General features: G+C 50.7%; 4 protein-coding genes across 4 annotated transcripts; 1 reads left to right on the top strand and 3 right to left on the bottom strand.

Annotated features, from left to right (window-relative positions):
• Positions 1–830: 830 nt before the first annotated feature.
• On the bottom strand, positions 831–2,530 carry BP5553_09979 (Acid protease; the record flags this gene model as incomplete). Its single annotated transcript, XM_032018602.1, has 3 exons — positions 831–1,750; positions 1,798–2,112; positions 2,170–2,530. The coding sequence occupies 3 exons, from the start codon at positions 2,528–2,530 to the stop codon at positions 831–833; spliced, it is 1,596 nt and encodes a 531-aa protein (XP_031865439.1).
• Positions 2,531–4,237: 1,707 nt separating this feature from the next.
• On the top strand, positions 4,238–5,275 carry BP5553_09978 (Uncharacterized protein; the record flags this gene model as incomplete). The annotated part of the gene is made up of 2 exons (XM_032018601.1): positions 4,238–4,595; positions 4,647–5,275. 2 exons carry the CDS (start codon positions 4,238–4,240, stop codon positions 5,273–5,275), a joined length of 987 nt encoding a protein of 328 aa, XP_031865438.1.
• Positions 5,276–6,566: 1,291 nt separating this feature from the next.
• BP5553_09977 (uncharacterized protein) lies at positions 6,567–7,867 on the bottom strand (the record flags this gene model as incomplete). Its single annotated transcript, XM_032018600.1, has 3 exons — positions 6,567–7,583; positions 7,639–7,765; positions 7,815–7,867. 3 exons carry the CDS (start codon positions 7,865–7,867, stop codon positions 6,567–6,569), a joined length of 1,197 nt encoding a protein of 398 aa, XP_031865437.1.
• A 1,642-nt stretch (positions 7,868–9,509) lies between these two features.
• On the bottom strand, positions 9,510–12,332 carry BP5553_09976 (Six-hairpin glycosidase; the record flags this gene model as incomplete). The annotated part of the gene is made up of 1 exon (XM_032018599.1): positions 9,510–12,332. One exon carries the CDS (start codon positions 12,330–12,332, stop codon positions 9,510–9,512), a length of 2,823 nt encoding a protein of 940 aa, XP_031865436.1.
• Positions 12,333–12,694: the final 362 nt, after the last annotated feature.

The raw sequence follows: 12,694 nt of genomic DNA, 5'->3' as shown, positions 1-12,694 counted from the left end.
AGTCCATAAGATTAAAGATGGAGAGTTGGAGGGAGAGATAGAGAGATGGCGGTCGGCGGACAAACGAGGCTGACCTGGATGGCCGATAAGCCGCATTCCTTCTGCTTATCGCACGTGACGCAGCTAAAATTAAGTATCGCCCAGGTGACTGGACCCTGGTATATACTCGAGCACCTGGCGTGTAGTAGAAAATAGAGTCGAGTACATTTAATATACTGTTGGGTTTAGTTTAATTAATGAATTAGCAACAGCGAGTTCGGCAGCTAAGGTAGGTACATATATAGTTGCTACTTTGCTCCCTCAAGAGCACCAAATTTGACGAACCAGCAAGGTGTCCCCCCTTACTTCAGTTACTTGCCCCCTACCTCCCCTCAGTTACTCTTCATCTTAGTCTTTATTCAACTTTCTCTCCAACTCCCTCTTCAACTCCCTCTCCAACTTCTACTCGGAAACTACAGCTCGCACAATCATATCACAACTACAAAACTCACCTGTACAGCGGAATTATGAGAAACGGACGGTCGAATTGTCAAATATGAATCATCACAGATCTATTCCGACCTACCAAGCGCCAACAACATCCAATATTCGCCATCTAACCTGAAACAAAACTACCGAGTTATGTAAATGCGTTAAGCTCGCCCCCCATATAATGTTCCCTTCTCAAACGCCATTTAAGCTCCTGAGCTTCCAAGCTCCGTCCAGATCCACGGACGACCACATTTATATCTCATGACAACAAAAAGGAAAACCTTTCATATGCTGGGCCACTATCTTCCAGGTTGGAACACGGTCGAATCCAGAACCCACACCCGGTTTACGTCCACATCTCACATAAGTGTGAAAACCCCTCCACCAACTCCCACTAGAGCTAAACCGATCGCACTAATAAAAACTCTCGACCATGCGAAAGGCTCCGGCCCTCGTCCAGCCGCGTTCTTCTTCCCGCTAGGCGTGCTCGTGGAGGCAAATCCACTAGCGGCATTCAAGCCTGTCGGACTCGAATTATACGTCGCGGCCGCACCATCGCCCGTGGCAGTAGCCGTCTGGACAACATGGGGAATACCTGATGCCGTAGCTGTTTGCGTCACCTGAGCCTCGTTGGGCGCCGATGATGCTGATGGGATGGGCGCCCCTGAGCTGGCGAACGGTATAACTTTAGACTCGGTGACGTTAAACTTGGTTTGCGCGAGCGCAATTCGGTTGTTGACCATATCATACACCACATAAGCAGATCGCAAGAACGTGTCGCCAAGCAGGATAGGCAGGTCTCCAGCAGCTTCGACTCCGAGTTGGCATGCGTCTTGACCGTTGGAATATTTCGGGCGCTGACCATTGGTCAGTGTCAAGGGAAGGATGAGGTCGGACACCCCAACCCTAATGATGGGCCCTCCCGGGCCGGCAAATCCGAAGTCAAGCGTGCCATCATTGTTGGCCAAAGCACATGGGACGATGGTGGCCCCAAGCCTACCATAATACGTAGCTCCAAGCTCTTCATTGACAAGTTGCGCCAATGAATCTGGGAGAAGTGTGATAGTGGTTCCCGAGTCCAGGATAGCAGCAGCGGCGAAATTCGACGGCGTGAGCATATCAGTACCTGACTTGCTGGTGGCTGAGAGGGAGGTGAAAGCAACGGTAAACGAAGTGACCTCCTTGGTCCGTCGTCCGGCGTACACGCCGATGGACGTGAGATTACCGCTATATTTTGTGGTGTCGATCCCGCCGAAAAGAATAGAGCCGGTGCTTGATTCTGCAGCCTATATGAGCTTCATCCAAACAACAAAGAGGGTGGCTTACGTAGATCATTCAGCCACAGACTGTACGCTTCTGTTTTGATCAAACCTTGATCAACGAGGGCGTTTGGCAAATTGGCATAGACCGATCCGTTCCCCGTATGAACATTGGCCACCGAGTTATTATACCCAAGGCCCATGATGCCAATCCCAATGTTGCCTTCGAGGGCCAACCCCATTTGGAAGCTCTTCACGGATGCTCCTCCAATCGAGAATGCATCTTGGAAATAATCGCCGGTGGCACTCGTATCATCCACATAACTGATATTGAAAGCCCCTTGTTCTACATCTACGAATGTTGACGATGCTTTGTAGTTGACTATGGGCACGATTTAGTTAGGAACAGCAGACTTCGTTACGCTCGATGAAGACTTACAGCTTCCGCCATCACATCCGCCTCCCTCACTGGCCGATGTCCTGCAAACGGAGGCGGTACTCGCTGGAACCCACATATCGGAACTGCCCGTATCAATCTGGACCTGCAAATTCTGCGGCGGCGTGCCTACGGATACGTTTGCAAAGTACAGTCCCTGGGACATGTCATTCCCCAGCTCGGCGGTAATGGTATCCTCAGCACGGGCCCGGAGGCGTCTTTTAAGGAGAGAGCGGTTCTGGAGTTGGGCAGCTTGTGCTGCAGGATCCCGGGCGATGTCCATCTGTATCGTGTTCGCACTGGTCGGCGTGGGACCTATTAGACACGATGCCAGTAGCATCGAGGCGAAGAGAGTCGACGCCATGGTCCCGGTGGATATGGGGAGGGACGGAGGGCGGGAGAGGATGCAGGAAAGGGCGTGAGATGTGAGGAGAAGGTCGGTGGTTGAGGTTATAGCAGAGGGGAGGGGAGGGGGCGTGAGATGTGAGGAGGAGGTCGGGGATTGAGGTTATAGCGGGGAGGGGCGAGAGACAAGAGTCAGTCTGCCACTACCAAGCCAGCTAAGCAGGATCTAAAGGCGATGCGTAGGGATTGATGCTCGTTTCCGTCCCCGTTCCTGTTTGCTTGATACGGAACAGCCGGGGGAGGAAGACGAATTGGCGGTGGATCGAAGGTCAAACGACGGCAAGCTCAAAGTTTAAACAGACGTGGAGTGGAGACCCGCCAGGCTATGGACATGAGGAATCCGGAGTCCTAGATCCGACGAGGCTGAGTGCTCTAGAAGTCGGTAGTTGGCAGATGGGAGATGGCAGTTAGCAGTTACCTAGCTGGCAGCAAGGTTATTATTGTATCTGTATGCTCAGCCGGAAATATACATTCGCCAAACCACGTACTCGGCCCTCGGTCCTCGTACGATCTGGGCCTTTGTTTTTGCGTGCCTTTGTTGGTCTTTGGGGCTTTGGCGTGGCTCGTGGTTCGGCTGTCAGCAACTTGAAGCCGGTTGCGTTTGGGGAAGCGCCGTGCAGGCAACCCCGGCGGTTTTCTTTGGCAGAGACGAGTGTACAGTACATAGTAGCATGGCCGCAGAAGGGAAAGAGACCAAAGGAAAAAGAAGGAGAAACAAAATAATTACCGTACGAGGACGAAGTACAGTATGGGGGCTTCGAATGCTTCATACGAGTGCTTGGTAGAGACAATTCGGTGCTGCTGAGGTCTTCTTTTCTTGTTTTGCCACCGAGAACGTGGCAACGCCGCAACGCCACAGCGTAATCAGAGCCAGAACCATATATGTATTATTCCCTACCTACAGTACAGTACCTACCTGGAACTCGTATTCCCTGGCAGGGCTACCGCCGAGTAGTAACTACCTAGGTAGGCAGTGAGTACCCACAAGAGGCCCATAAGACCCATAAGCTGCCTTGTTTAAACACAGCCCTACGAAGGACGAACCCCACGCTACTCGTACAATCCAACCAGATCCAACTAACCACGACCTAACTACGATCTAACTACGATCTAACTACGATCTAACTACGACTACACTCCAGAGAGCTTCAGAAGTGGGCTCTCGGTGGGGTCTGAGTAGTGCGAGTCCCAAGTCTAGGCCTGACCGGATTTGAATATACTTCGTCCATCCCTGGGACGATCGCTGGAGCTCGTCCATGCTGGAAGCCTTCAAGGGGAACTCGCTCTGCAAATAAAGCGGCGGCGGCGCAATATAGGTAGGTAACATGTACTCGTAACTAATAGGTGTTTCTCGTCTTGCAGTTATTTGGACCATTCACTGGACTTAATGCAGGCTCGCAGGGCCGTCGGCTTTAACCCGCCGGGTTTTACTCAATTCCCTATTCCGTGCGTGAGGTAAGGTAGTAGATGCTACGACGTACTTCGTATATACTAGGTACCTTACCTAGGTACATGTACATGTACATGGACATTTGTGTATCTGGATCGTTGATCCCGATCACCATCGCCATCACCATCATCGTCGACGAGTATTGCCAATTGCCAATCGCCAATCGCCAATCTTTTAAGAGTCACTCCCCTGATCGATCCCCAACTGCCGCAAACCATGGTGAAGGCTACGGCCATCAGTCAATGCAATGCGCGCTTTGCCAGTGAGCACCATGAAGGACTCGTGTGCGTCTTTGCCGGTGCCACGAGCGGCATCGGCGCTGGCACGCTCGAGAGGATGGTAACGATGCTAGCTAAATCCACCTTTTATGTCGTGGGGAGGTCCGCGGCGCGTTTTGTAAGCCAACGTGCGAAGTTGGAAAGCCTTAACCCAAGCTGCAAAGTTGTGTTTCTTGAAGCCGAGTTCTCGCTTCTATCCGATGTCGATGCCGTGTGTACGAAGATTATCGCCGCTGAGCGAAAGGTGGACTTCTTATACATGAGTCCTGGCCTGGTGCCTCTGAACGGACCTGAATGTACGCGTCCCTTGGTCTTGAATCTTTGTTAAGCGCTGACAGGTCGCATAGACACGAAAGAGGGCCTCGAAATGTGCTTCGCCATTTCGTACTACTCCAGGATGCGGCTCACTTGGAATCTTCTGCCACTCCTTCGTCAGTCCCCACGGCCGCGAGTCTTAACTGTGCTCAACGGCGGTAGGGAGCAGCCTATGCGTGACGAAGACCTCGGTCTTGAGATCCCGCACCACTGGGCTACCCTCGCAGCCATAAACCACACCACCACTATGACGAGCCTAGCCTTTGAGCACTTGGCCGAGAATGACAAGCGGATCACCTTCGTGCACGCCTTTCCTGGTTGGGTGAAAACGGACATTTTCTCCCGGATGACTGCGCCAGAGTCATCTGGAGTGACCTGGAAGGTGGTACTGGCATTGATCCAAGGCCTTGTTGCAATAGTGAACCTATTTATCGGCATATCAGCGGCTGATTGCGGTGAGAGACAGGCTTTTCACCTGACCAGTGATATATACAGTTCAGGCGCTTGGCGTGTTGATCAGTTGAGCGAGCAAGTCATCACACCCGGCGTGCTAGAGCAATATAGAGAACGCGGTTGGCGTGAGAAAGTTTGGGAGCACACAATGCGCGTCTTCGAGAAGGCCTTGGCCACGGATACGAGGAGTAACAATAAGCCAACCTAAGTCTCGATCTAGAAAATAAACGCCCGTTTATACTAGGTACATCATACTCTAACGCTATTTAGAAGTCTGATTTCTATTATTTTATATATACTCTATATCCCTTAATTGTAAATCGAGTTTCACGCTTTAATAATACCCGCCCAAAATTTCTTGCCATTTCTATGAACCTGTTGATGTCTTAAGAGTCTAATTTCTCAAACGTATCCTTTGCTCTTCCCCTCTGGTAGTATATATGGCTAAAATGGAGACTAGAAGACGGGCTAGATCTTATACTCTTCAAAGACCCCTGTTGTGAAACAGCTGGAGCTTTCTATGCCATGCCCTTGCTGAGCCCAACTGTCTAGCAGAAACAAAAGCTATAATTAAGGTATGGCTAGAGGCTGGGAGTGTTCGCTCGGAGTCGTATGGCAAGTGATAGCGCCCACACTCCCTATTGATTCCGTTTTGTATTAGTACTAGGTAGGTAAGGTACGTAGTTCGTTAAGTAAAGGTTTAGCGATATTGAGCAGTTGCGCTCTGACTAGCCCACAAAGCCATGCCCTCACTTAGCCCGGCACAACACAACTTTGCTTAATCATTATGGGCCATAAATAGACCTACGATGAGAACGGATACAGAGTCATTTTCTTTGTACACCGGGATATACTATCTTACCAATCCCACTTTAACCTCATTGTTATGTGGTTAAGTGCCATCTTCCGCACAATTCTCACCTGCGATTGGAGAAACGCAGGACCTGCTAGACTTCTGATATATCGTGGCCCCTTAAAAGGTGTATACTATTTTGTGGACTTGGCGTGCTGCTCGCCATATGCTGGTGATGCGATATGCAGCAAAATGTTGCATTTCCACCTGGCATGTCACGGGAAATAGGGGTTAGCGAAAAGACTTCCAGGTCTATTGATATTGATATCCTTCACCAATCTTGCCTAGATTCGTAGCCAGATTACCTAGGCAAGTGAGGGATATTCTAGAAAAGGAACGAAATGATTGCTCGATGTTATGAATAACACCAACATATATGGCAGCCGACGAGATTGTCCAATCTGATATAGGCAGAGCACCTTGCACCCGACGACGTAATATTATGGGTTGACACGTATGAAGTGTTCAATTGTGTTTATAAAACCCCTTATCTATCCAAAATGTCTTCATAAAAACACATCAAATATTAAGCAAAAGCGTGCATGTAATTGTGATTCCTCATTCCGCACAAATTACTACTAGTACATCATCCATCCTCCTACCCTCCACTAGATACACTCATATTCATAAAGTCGTCATATGGCATCTACGCATGGCCAACCAAACCTGGCTGGGGAGCGTTATCAGGGTTGGTATCAGTTCCAGCAAAGCCGAGAGCAGTATTCCATGCATCGGCTGTAGTCTGATCTTTAGTTCCTAGGGCCGCGATCTGGGCCTTAGCATCAGTGCATGCGGCAACAGCAGCATCACTAGCACCACAGACATTGCCGAGCTGGTCGCAGATGCGGTTGGTGATGATGTTTGGGTTCAACGCCTCTTGCTGTCCCTTGTTGACCTGGGGGTCGATGGCTTGGAAGGTTGATTCCGTCTCTTTCCGTCCGTTGAGTCCAGCTTCAAATTTGATTGTAGGGGTGCAGGTTCCGAAATCGAGAGCCGCAATAGAGGACTTTTGGAAGCCAGGGTCAACGCCAGCTGCTCCATTGTTTGTGGCTGCGGCAGCGGGGGCTGCAGCGGCGGCAGCACCAGAATTGGCGGCGCCCTTGGCGGCGGCGGCGGCGGTTGCCTTGCCTGCCTTCGCCTTGGTGACTGTGACGAGGGTCGTAGCTCCACCGCAGCCACCCTGGGCAGCGGCGGCGGTGGCGGCGGCTGGTGCGGCGGTAGATACAGCAGCAGCTCCGTTGGCAGCTCCGTTGGCAGCTCCTTTAGCTGCTCCTTTAGCTGCTCCTTTAGCTGCTCCTTTAGCTGCTCCTTTAGCTGCTCCTGCAGCGGCAGCCGGGGCGGCAACAGCTGCTCCTCCCTTTACGTTGAGGCTGGAGAAGCCGTTAGCTGCCATGACTTCGGCAACGCTCAAACCCGTGGCGTCGAAAGGAGTCTTGAGAGAAGCAGCAGAGTTGGCGTTCTCTACATCGGAGCCATCGACGGCGGGATCGACTAATGGCACGATACCTCGAAGTGCCGCAGTAGTAGGGAGGGTTGGGTCACCACAAATCGACGGAATGTCAGTGGCAAAGGGGTTGAAGTTTTGCTCGGCAGCCACAAGTCCTTGCGCAGCTGCAATAGCACCGTCTCCAAGTGTCGCAACAATCAAGTCGGCCTGCTTTAGCTGATTATTTGTTAGTCATATTCAGATGCACTTTCCGTTCATTTTGGCGATTTACCTTGTCGCAAGGGTCGGCGGCTCCGAGCAGGGTGGAGATAGATGCACCAGCGAGTGTCGCCGCTTGCCCTGATTCTCCTCCTGGTGCAGCTTGAATTGCAGCAATCGGAAGTTGCTCTTGCCCAAAACTATGACCATCAGCGCGAGTCAATAGACTGAAATACCAAGTCGCCTTACCGAGCTTCAGCAATGGCCACTAGGACCGCGAAAAGGATTGCTTGGGAATACATTTCTGAGAATTCGAAGGAGTGATAGCCGTAGATGTGATGAAAATGGAGGACAGAATTGAACCGCTTGTTTAAAGATTGGACCAGCCCAAGAAGGAGTGAATTGAAAGTAAGAGTTCGCAGAACTGGAAACGAATGTGAAAGGTCAAAGAGCAAGAAGATGGAGATGATGAAGAGGAAATTCCAGCACTGAGGGAAACACGACCGTTTATATAGAACGCAGGCCACTCTCATGCCTTGCGCCAAAGGTTGTCAGAGCACGGTTTCTTGTGCCGTCATCCTCCTACCTCCTACCTAGCCTTCGCAATGTCGATCATACTGACTGACCGCGCTTGGGACGAACCATTGCCCCACCTAAACACATGTTTACTATTGGAGACGACCCATTGCATGGGTTCGTCCGACTACACTTGCTATACTCCGTGTTCCTGCCGCTGTGGAGTCTCAAGTCGTCGTTGTTGGGTGTCACAGACTGGCGTGGGCGTGCAGGGTAGGGCAGGGCATCTCGGGTCACAACCGGTAGCTGGACTGTAACAGCAGGCCGAGAGTGCTTGAGGCTGGTGGGTCATGAACTGGGCCAAGGTGGGCCAGATCAGACGAAATGATGAAACCCCCAATGTGTTATTTGCGAGCGGATATTGTGAGGACCCGACAGACGATGCTTTGATGTTCGAGGTACCTCCGTACCAGGCGCTATGTGGGCTAGCGCGCTCGCTAAACCCCTTTTGGGCGACGTAAAAGCGCTTCTTGGCATCATTATTGAGACGACTACGAGACAGGCGAGGTTTGATGCGCATTGCAACACCACAACACCTCGAATGAAGGGAGAGACCGACGATGCGAGCGAATCCCGTCCGTCACAGATCATTACTTTGTACGAAGTATGAGGTATTGGGGGTGCTCATTATGATGAAGGCGATTCCTGCCAAGGAATGAGAGAATAATGACCGAGTCCCACTTTTCCATCTACATTCCTATAATTGCTCAAGTGTTCATCCGAATCTTGTTTATGCTAGACGCAGGACATCTCAAGTGAGAGCTAATAGCGACTTGATCGGCATCCTCAGTCAATCCTTAGTTAGAGGTAATAATGCTGTGTCGCTATGAACCTTGGCTTGTTCTTGCAGCTCCGTAGTGCTACCCCCCAATTTTCCTCCTACTATCTAGTATCCATTATCCACTATCTATACTATTATTTTTTCTGATCTGATCATGCTATAACCGTATCAGCTTGGAGCTACATGAACTCCTCCCTTGCTTTGGTTGCCCTCTCACTTCTCGCCCCCCTTGGGGATTGCCATGTTGTGCACAATGGTTAAATATCTTGCTACGTTTATTCCTCATGGACCTTTATCAGTTTCCGCACCTACAGCACTTACTTGAGTTATTGAGCGGTCTGGGCCCGGTAACCCTAGTGCAGCAGAAACCTCTGTATTTGTTCTTGATTCAGTGCGCTAAGACACAGTTTCGTGGTTGCGTATCAGAGATATGGGAAAATTCCGATGATACCTGGCTCTGCTTCCCTGTGCTAGACTCCCACTTTAGCAAGTATATGCAGCACTTCGAATGCTACGGCTTCCACCCGCTTTCGCGTTTACAGCCTCAGGCATAGCTCTCCCTGTTTATGTTCTCCTCGTCCTTCTCCTCACTCATACTGTGCAAAAGGGTCTAATACCGGGCTTGGCGGCCACTCTTGCCCATCTGCGACTTCATATCCCACCACCTCAAACTCCCACTTCCCGCTTCCCACATGGATCAACTTCCCAGTTTCCTCCCCATTTCCTTTCCCAGGTAACTGCACCAGGCCTCTCGAATTGGGCGGCACCTGTATGGCCAGCTTGAACACTTTGGACGCCGTGTCAAGCTGCCAGTCGCTGGAGATAAGGCCGTAGGGACTCAAATGCGATGTCTTAGCCCAGGTAATCGTTCCACCAGGTTGGGGAGCGAAATGAATTACCCTCCAGCCCTCGCTACGATTTAGATCTCCATCTGCACATGTTCCCGCTATCCCCTCTCCATCGCATGGCTTCCGGACAACATCAAATTTAAAAATCGTCATCCCACCCACCACCCCAAACAACCAAGCTCCCACACTTCCAAACGCATAATGGTTGAAACTGGTCATGCTCCCCTCATTTATTCGTCCGTTAGGCAACATACTATCCCATCTTTCCCACATGGTCGTCGCGCCCATCGTGATGGGGTACAACCAACTCGGACACCCTTTCTCAAGCAGCATCCTATATGCCAGTTGATTGTACTTGCCTGATGATAGGGCAGCGCAGATGAGGGGCGTACCGACGAATCCGGTGCAGATGCGGAACTGAGATTGGCGGACGAGTCGCGCCAATCTGTCACGGGCGAAATCAGTATGGGAATCGGAATCAAAGAGGTTGAACGTTAAGGCCAGTGAGAGGGATGTCATGGTGTCTGGAGCGAGGCGGCCTGCTGGTGTGATGTATTGGTGCTGGAAAAATTCCTTGATGTTTCCGGCTTGCTGGCAAAGGTGGTTCCGTTCCGAGTCGGGTCTTGACAGGACAATGCTAATTTCATAGACAAGTTGGCTGATATGAGTAAGGTAGGCATTTGCAATGAAGTGGGGATCAGTCTTGCCATTTGCAGGCTGTGAAGGGGGCGCGAAGGGGTCTAACCAGTCGCCGAGTTGATTGCTAGTAGGGTCCCATAGCGGGTTTTCTTGCGACGTTCGTGGAATACTCTTCAGCCAAGTTGTCATGCTCTTGTATTGGTTTTGCAAGATATCTCTATCCCCAAAACTGACATACACATCCCAAGGTGTAATAACTGCGGCATCTCCCCATACCGCCTGAGCTGTGTTCAGATTGGCTTCGAGAACGTTCGGTATGACTTGGGGGACGATACCGTTGGAATCTTTGATCTGTTCCACGGCGAGATCCTTCAGCCAGCTGGAAAGCATACCACTCGTGTCGTATAGGAAGTTTGCCGTAGGCGCAAATACTTGTATATCCCCGGTCCAGCCCAACCGCTCGTCTCGCTGTGGACAGTCCGTGGGGATACCGACAAAATTTCCTCGCATTCCCCACTGGATGTTCTGCCAAAGTCTGTTGACCATTGGCTCGGAACACTCGAACCAGCCAGTGGGTTCCATGTCTGTGTGGATTACAAAAGCTTCGATATGGTCCATAGCAGGTTCTCCTGTATCTGACGGCCATCCCTCCACCTGGACATATCGAAATCCATGGAAGGTAAATTTAGGCGCCCATTCGATGTCCTCTCCACCAAGCATCACAACGTCCCTTGCCTTGCAATCTCGCAGTGGCCGTGTAGCCACTTCGCCACGCTCCAGAACCTCTGTATGCGTCAAGATAATCCTTTGGCCCTGCGAACCGGATGCCCGAAATCGCACTCCACCAACAAAATTTTGCCCAAAGTCCACAATCACTTTGTTTGACGGGCTTCTGAAGATATCCTTCGGCTTCAAAGTTTCGATTTCTCTGATAGGAGGCCCTTCAGGAGAAATCAGCTTGGCCTGTGGGAAATCCAATATTTCAACCGCCTCCCAACCATGATCAGTAAACTCTCCAATTGACCATTTGTGGACCTCCTTCGAGGCATCGTATAGCTCGCCATCATAAATTTCTGACCCCACAATTGGGCCAACTGATGACTTCCAATTCTCATCGGAAACAATTTCCAGCTTCTCGCCATCATCAAAGATAACTTCAAGCTGCGCAAGCACGGCCAATCTCTCCCCATAGATGCATCTCTTTCCGCCGTCAAAGCCCAGCCTGCCAACGTACCAACCCTCTCCAACCTCAACACCAACAGCATTCTCCCCCACTCTCATCAAATCCGTCACATCAAACGTCTGATAACACAACCGGTGGTTATAACTCGTCCATCCAGGCGCAAGCACATGGTCACCCACCCTCACACCGTTAATCCGTGCCTCATAGACGCCATAGGATGTAATATATAGCCTGGCCGATAGCACCACCTTGGAGTCGCTGACCTTAAATGGCTTCCGGAATAAAATAGGACGCCGCGAACCACTCGATGTAAGGGATGTCGCTTTCGCTGCGATGATATGAGCCTTCCAGTCCTTACGCTCAAGCAATCCGGCCTCGACGACCACAGATGAATCCGACCATTCTGTTTCTATAAGCTTTGCTGCATCATCCCCGTCCCCGCCTGTAGCCCTAACGCGCACACTTGCTCGCTCCCGTGATTTGAGACCATTGGGTGACGGCCATGGCACGAGCACGGAGTTTTGACTCTTGCTCTTGAATATTTGCTGTTCCTGACGCAGCTCTTTCTCCCCAGTCGCAGGAAGAATTAATCTTGAAATCTCAATTTCGTAAGAGTGCTGTATCCAATTCTTCGCATCGCCAGCAAAACGCCATGATATTCTGGGGGTGCTCTCGCCGATCCCTAGAGTTTCATCTGGGCGGTGGTGCTCGATTGACACGGAACTTATGGATATGCTCATGGTTGTGTTAGTGATGTTTTACTTTGGATATACACTATGACATGGTGTGCACATGAGAGATTGGGGAGGGAGGGAGCTTTGTATTTAATATTTGTCGTCGCTGACGTGAGCCCAGCCAAGCAACGAGGGGTACGAGAGGAGCTTTGTCTTTCCCAATATATTTCAAGGGGCTCGACGATCCCGGACCAAAGGTTCGTATTTGAAGCTTGTAGTGCTAGTTTTTGGATATTGATTCTGTATGTGCAATAAAAACAATCCTCGCAGCTGTATGAGTTTACAGTGGAATCTCTAGATTGAAGGTTGTGTTGGTCGTGTAGCTGCATGTGAAGTGGGGGTTCGGCTGCTTCTCGTCCGAAATAGCG

Source organism: Venustampulla echinocandica (assembly GCF_003357145.1).
Source record: "Venustampulla echinocandica strain BP 5553 chromosome Unknown scaffold_12, whole genome shotgun sequence".
Classification (NCBI taxonomy): Eukaryota; Fungi; Ascomycota; class Leotiomycetes; order Helotiales; family Pleuroascaceae; genus Venustampulla; species Venustampulla echinocandica.
Note: the sequence above shows the minus strand (reverse complement) of the source record. Positions and strands in the feature narration are given on the sequence as shown.